Source organism: Natrix helvetica (genome assembly GCF_964273705.1).
Source record: "Natrix helvetica genome assembly, chromosome: 3".
Taxonomy (NCBI): Eukaryota; Metazoa; Chordata; class Lepidosauria; order Squamata; family Natricidae; genus Natrix; species Natrix helvetica.
Genome location: NC_138549.1, coordinates 77,911,798 through 77,919,200, shown reverse-complemented (window position 1 = coordinate 77,919,200; position 7,403 = coordinate 77,911,798). Strand labels below are relative to the sequence as shown.

Here is a 7,403-nt window from a genome sequence, read left to right as displayed (position 1 = left end):
TAGAAATGAACAGTTTGGAATGATTTGATGGCCCTATGTAATCAATATAGATAAAATATACTGCAGCTTTGCATCTTTTTCACATAGCTTACCTGTTTTTGCTTTTTCAACATCACATTTTATAAAGATTATATATATAATCTTTATAAAATTTGAGGTTGAAAAAGCAAAAACAGGTAAGCTATGTATAGCTGATCAAATAATTAGAGCACGAGTGTATTGAATGGGATAAGTAACAGCAAACGTCAGAGTCTATTGAACATCAATATAGTAATGAGAAGTACTGCTTTCCACTAACTTGTATTAGGATATATTTAAAGCAGTTATTTTGTGGTGTGATGAGCTTTTTATTCTTTACACATTTCTCCATCTACACTTGCGCCAACGTTTTTAATTACGGTTGAAACATGTTTCTGCTCACTTGTGCTGGGATTGGTATATTTCATTACAAATTTGTTTCAGGCTAACTACAGCTTTTTAATGTTGCTTTACTTAATTTTATAGAGGCTGTCTTTTAATTTGTGAAGGAACTTACAATTGTTTGCACACTTTTTAGCTTTTCTCAGGCAGTTGACAGAACAAAGAAATGTATCCTGAAGCTTTGTTGAAGGCGACTCCCCTTTTCTAGGATAGTGATTAGACTAACATTGTTTTAAAACTACATAGCAGATAGGAATGCATAATATATGATAAGTGCTTTTTATTAGTATTCTTTACACCTGGCACTTTTCCCTAAAGACTTTACAGTTTCAAAGTGGATGTGACCTACTATATAAAATTGCCTCTCAGGCATGATCTGTGGGCAGTTAGAATGGGACTGATTGTTAGATATCACATCCTTATCTCTTTTAGTAAACAAGGGAAGGAGCATGTGGCAGGAACTAGGTATTCCTTAAATTTAATTCTACAATTACAGAATGCATGACATTTGAATTGGATACTTCGTCAATCATTGAAAAATGCTATTGACAGAAGGATTTTCAAAACTTCTATTGTCAATGCAATCTGTTGCACAGTACTGGTTTTACAGCCAGGAAGTTATTTCCCCTATCTAATTTGAACCTATACAGTAATAGCCGTTTCAACGTTTAAACCTTCCTTTGGGGGGAAAAAACAGTATTACTCATGTAATAGTCTTCAGATTAGCTGCAGGAAACACAAGCGATAGCGTTTCTCCCACACTTCACGCATGCTTTCGTGGGGAGGAAGGCCGTTTGCAATCAGGGGCATTCACGCTCGAGTTAACATGCGCCCAGTTATTCAACGAATAACCAACGAATGGGCCAACTGTGAGCAGGATAAGACTGCTCCCGCCTCTCCAGACACATAGAAACTATGCAGACACGCGTGTTAACTGCATACGTGTGAAACTAGGTTCATTTACATCCCGCTAGGGAGAGAGAGAGTACTCAGTTTATTCGCATGAGGCCAAAAGACCCCCTAACGCGGCCACCGGTGTCCCTTTTATGGAGCAAGTGCCCTACCGGGAACGACCGAGACTGGCCAGGTCGCGGTGACAGTGAGGTAATGCCCTCGAGGGAAGCGAACCAAGGGGAGGGGGCGCGTGAGGAGGGGGGGGGAGAGAGATGCAGGGGGTCAATCCGCGCCTGCGCCTTCCTGCCTCCCCAACATTAGTGCCCTCCTGACTGGGCAATCCTTCCCAGCATGCCGCGCGTGGCGCATGTGCAGTACAGGCCTTCCAGGGGGCTCTGCTAATTCCATTGTGGCGATATTTTTAACTGGAGGCGGCGGCCGTCAGGAGGAAGCAGCGGCGGAGGCGGCGGGACGAGGTTGGGCCGGGTGGGGCCGAGCGGCTACGAAGGATGCGCCCGGCTGTCGGCGGCCGTGACTGGCGGACTAACGAGTGTTAAAAAGCACGGAGCGCGAAAGAGAGCGGGCCGGCCGGCCAGCCGGCGGGTGAGTGAGTCAAAAGCGAGCGAGCGGCGCAGCTTCGGGGTCCGGCAGCAGAAGCAGCCCCTGCGGGCCGCGCCTCCTCCTATTTCTTTTCCCCGGCTTGGCGGCTCCCTTTTCTATCCGCGAAGGAAATATGAAACTCGGCAGCGGCTTCCTGAGCGGCGGCGGCGGCGGTTCTTCCAAGAGGACGGCGATGGATCCCACGTTCCCCCCCAGCATGGTCATGTTCAATCACCGCCTGCCGCCAGTCACCAGTTTCACTCGCCCGGCCGCGCCCCCGCAGCATTGTGGTTTGACTTCTGCTTCGGCTACCGCCACAGCAGCCTCCTCCTCTTCATCGTCCTCTTCGTCTTCCTCGGCCGCTGAGACGCCTGCCCATCCGCCGCCTCCCCACCCTCAGGGCATGACTTTCAAGAAAGAGCCGACAGGAGGGTTTCCTCTCACTGCCACCTCCTCCCAGAGAAGCTCGTGGGGTTTCTTCCATTCCTTGGTGAACATCAAACAGGAGAAGCCCAGCGATCAAGAGGAGGAAGAGCAGCAGCAGCAGCAACAACAGCACCATCACCACCACCACCATCACCATTATGGGGGTCTCTTCGGTATAGCTGGGGAGGAGAGGCATCCCACTCTTGGTGGTGGTGGAGGAGGCGGAGTGGAAGGGGCCAACCAGAGTGTGATCCAGGACCTCAGCCTTTTTCACCACCTGCATCATCACCCCCATAGAGGAGATTTGCTACTGGGCATCAGAAGCAGTGGTGAAATAAGTGCTGCTGGCTTAGATGAGCATAAACAGGATGCCCACGCCAAGAAGGTGAAGAGGCCAAAGTCAGAATCTCAGGGAAACAAAGCCAAGAAGAAGCCGAGCACTTCAGCCAAGTCCCTTGTGGCGGGAGATGGAGAGGCTGCCATGCTGTCCCCTAGCCAGAAACCTCATGTTTGTGAACACTGTAATGCTGCCTTCAGGAGTTCCTATCATCTGCGCAGGCATGTGCTTATCCATACTGGTGAGAGGCCTTTCCAGTGTAGTCAGTGCAACATGGGTTTCATTCAGAAGTATTTGCTTCAAAGGCACGAAAAAATCCACAGTAGGGAGAAGCCATTTGGATGTGACCAATGCAGTATGAAGTTCATCCAGAAGTATCACATGGAGAGGCACAAGAGAACGCACAGCGGAGAAAAGCCATACAAATGTGAAACCTGTCAGCAGTATTTTTCAAGAACTGATAGACTTTTGAAGCACAGACGTACATGTGGAGAAGCCATAGGGAAAGCAGGTGCTGGAATGGATCCTGGGCCATCAAATCATAGCATGGGCAACTTGTCTATGTTGTCTCAGGGAAATACAGGTTCATCAAAGAGAAAAAGCAAAGCAAAATGTATACCCACTGAAAACAAAGAACATAAAACTAGTCATAAAATATCTGAATCTCAAATTGCATCTAATATGTCCTTGCAGAATTACGCAGTAGAAATTCCAATAGTGTCTTCCAGTGGCGGCTTGATTGGCACTGGGTTGGAAGAGCTACAGAAAAAGGTGCCAAAACTAATCTTTAAAAAAGGAAACCGGAAAAGTGCAGATAAGAGCTTTCTTAATTTTATGTCACCATTACCAGACCTCCTTGGTCAGAAGCAATTTTCTGGAAAACCAAGTAGCTCTCTTGGCCTAGTCGCAAATTCCAGTGTTGATGCTATTGGCCTTCTCCAAGCAGCAAGTGGCAAATCAGGTCAAATAAGTAGCAATTATGATGATGCCATGCAGTTTTCAAAGAAAAGAAGATATTTGCAAACCGCCAGCAGTAACAGTGCCTTTTCTATAAATGTTGGGCATATGGCCTCCCAACCGTCTGTTATTCAGTCTGCAGGGGTAAGTGTTATGGACAATGAGACCCCATTATCTCTTATTGACCCAGCGTCTCTTAATGCTGACATCAAATCTTGTCATGATAAGTCTGGCATTCCTGATGAAGTCTTGCAAAGTCTTCTAGATCAATACTCTCACAAATCAGAAGGCCAGAAAGAAGATCCCTTCAGCATCACTGAGCAGCGTGTGGACTTGCAAGCTTCAGGAGAGCATACAGAGATGGTTCAAGAGGAGAACCTGAGTCCCAGCTCCCAGGCAGCTTCAAATGACAAAGCAAGCATGTTGCAAGAATACTCAAAATACCTCCAACATGCTTTTGAAAGAACAACCAATAGCACTGGTTTTGCTTTTGGTCCCAGTTTCCAATTTGTAAGTTTATCTTCAAGCCTTCATAACCATACTTTGTTTCCAGACAAACAAGTGTACACTACGTCCCCACTTGAGTGTGGTTTCAGCCAATCTGTTACCTCAGTGTTGCCATCTGCATTGTCAAAGCCTCCTTTTGGGATGTTGCTTGGATCTCAGCCAGGTTTTTATTTGTCTGCTTTGGAGGCAACCCATCAACAGTTGACTCCTTCACAAGAACTAGATGACCTGATAGATTCTCAAAAAAACATAGACACTTCATCAGGCTATCATACTACACCTCAAAAACTGAATAGCCAGAAGGAACAAAAAACTCTAGAAACTTCAACAAGCTTTCCCATTCCATCTCAGGAGCTAGCTAACCAGATAGATCCTCAGAAGGACCTAGAACATCGAGCAACATATCAGATAGAGACCTTTGCACAAGCATTTGGTTCTCAGTTTAAGACGGGCAGCAGGGTGCCAATGACTTTTATTGCTAACTCTAATGGAGAAGTGGACCATAGAGTAAGGACTTCAGTATCAGATTTCTCAGGGTATTCAAATATAATGTCTGATGTTAGTGAGCCATGTAGTACAAGAGTAAAGACCCCAACTAGCCAAAGTTATAGGTAGAGTCTCAAGTATGGCTAGGCTTAGGGGGTAGTCTTAATGTGTTAGTTTTATTTTGATAACACTGCCATTGGAATGTTTCTACATGATCCTAATACAAATAATGTAACACGCCCTTTCAATGCAATTTTTCATATTTAGTTTTGTTAATTTTAAATTGGGTTGTATTATGATTTTTAATCAGATCAATAGACATTATAGTTTGCATTTTTTGTGTTTATGTGACAGTGTTTAGCAATCAAACTTACTTAACTTAGATTGTCAGGGAATAGCCCAAAAATTGCAATTGCAAAAAAGAAAAAAAAATTAAAAACCAAGACAAAAAAAATCACTTTTGTTTTAGGATTAAGATTATGTTAATTGCTTTACTCTCAGGAAAATGTAATGAAGCAAGGAGATTCTGTACACTGTTGGTGTATTGGAGTTTTGAATTTACAAATAAGTGGTAACTCTATTCTGCCATTTAACAAAGGGTTCTAAGACATTGCAAATTGCTGTCTGAGAATTTAGCTGCCTAAGGCTTGTTTATAGTTTTTAACATACTACTTTATTTCTTTTTCCAGAAGATAATGCCCATTCCATATTTTTATGGTAGCTACTCTCAGATCCTTGGTATGTTTCCTGGAATGATAGCTTTAAAAAAATAATGTCCATTCTCCTTCCTCCCTGTCCCTAGAAGATTATAATTCTGTAAAGAGATATTAATGGTATAATCTACAAGGGGATTTTTGAAGTAGTAATTTCATGTAGCCCCAAATTCAAATTACAGTAATAATTTATACACACTTTGGAATGCATTATTTATTATATATTTTTAAAAATCCGTTCAATTGGCCTCCAACCTTTTATTTCCCTTTGCTCATTTTTTAAACATCTTAAACTGTCTTTTTAATCCTCTGTTTTCTATACCAAGTTTGTTTGCCAAGATTGTGATATTTTTTCTTGTCCCTTAGCTTAACAGTTGGAATTTTAGAAGATATACATTCCAGAAGATTGCATAATATTACGTACTTTCAGATGTCTCATGACGTCAGGAGTTAAACAGTGGAATACCCCCCTTTATTTTAGAAGTTTATAAAGTTTTCTATATAAGATACAATAAAGAACAATTAGTTGTACATAGAGAAGTCTCCCAGTGTGCATTGGGATTTACATCCACAAACTGTCTTGAATTTTGGGGTGGGGTTCAGATTACGTGTGGGTTTTAAGGATGTGTAGAAGACTTTGCAGGCTTGGGTCATGAGACTTTACTTGGATTCAGAGATTGGCCTCAACATACGAACCATGTGACAGGTACCTATGTGGTCTCTTGTAAGCAGAATCTTCCTAAGGAATTTGTTGCTCAAATTAATGTATATTTTGTGGTACAATATTTATGATATGTGAATCTTGATTAAAGCCTGTGAAGCCACAAAAACCTTCTAGAGAACTTAGTGGCTACTTTAAAACTGCTAAAAAGCAGTTGCACTGTCCAGAACCACTTTTTTTGCAGATTTTTTTTTAAAAAAATAGTTTTTAAATGTAATTTTGGTGATGTTTTTGCAGATTTTTTAAATGTACTTTTGGTGATACTTCTGCCTTAGGGGCTTTCAGAAGGCAGAAAAATACCAGTGGTTGTTTGCAGTCTTATTGTGTAATTGGCCTTTCAGGTGTTCATGTATAATAAAGTGATTAACATTGTGCAAGTGTAAAACACTTCAGTTATGAAGATGTATTACAAAAACTTTAAATTCCTAAATTGTTACAGAATGCTAAATATACCCATTTTTCTCTTATTCCTGCCTACTAAATCAACTTGAACACTTCACCAAATGAGACATCACCTTATTACTAATGCGTAATTAATTAAATCTCATTTAAGTATATATATATATACATATATATATTTGATAATGTATTTCCCGTCCTTCAAATTAGTGCTGTTAATTTCCCCTGCCATCTAGTTATAGAGCACAATTTATCATCAAGGGATGGAATATATCTTAACCACTGTGTAGTTCTGCTATGGGTTTTTCTTTGTCTTTTGGGGTATTTTGTTCCAGTGCAGTTATTTTTCTTTATATTGTGTGTACTGGATAGTGTGGATAGGGATTGTTTGCTTTAGACTGTGACCAATTAAAATGCTGTTCACACAACTAAGGAAAGAAGATGCCATTGTATTATCTATCCAGTTACACCTCTGGCTTTGTCAAGACAATTCCATAAAATGCTTGAAACTAAACGCTGGAACAAAAGAAGAATAACTTGCTTGCTTTTAAAAAGTATTTTTATTGTAAAACTTCTTTAGGTGAACAATAAAACACAGTTTTTCGTTATTTTGAGCTTTAAATTATTTATCCTACTCTATATGGATTTCTTTGGAGATGCTTTTCAAACAAATGAACTATTAGTAGTATCAGATTACTTACAGTAAAGGATACAATTTGACATATTTAGAATACTGAGAAGTGTCAGCAGTGATTTGGTTTTATTTTAGTAGCTCTGGAATTCTGTTGGAGAGTTAGATGTCAATTGGATAAATTATAGTATTGCATTGCCTCATTTTATATATTTGGGAAGGAAATGGAAAGGAAGCACGGTTTTACATGTTAGGTTAAACCAAAGTTTATTTTAACCATTAATTGTTGAATTATGATCAGATATTTAGTAA

General features: G+C 41.0%; 1 protein-coding gene across 1 annotated transcript; it reads left to right on the top strand.

Moving 5' to 3' along the window:
* The first annotated feature begins 1,701 nt into the window (after window positions 1-1,701).
* Window positions 1,702-7,084, top strand: ZNF281 (zinc finger protein 281). Its single transcript, XM_081948968.1, has one exon. The coding sequence runs from the start codon at window positions 2,048-2,050 to the stop codon at window positions 4,754-4,756; it is 2,709 nt and encodes a 902-aa protein (XP_081805094.1). The 5' UTR covers window positions 1,702-2,047; the 3' UTR covers window positions 4,757-7,084.
* The last annotated feature ends 319 nt before the right edge of the window (window positions 7,085-7,403 follow it).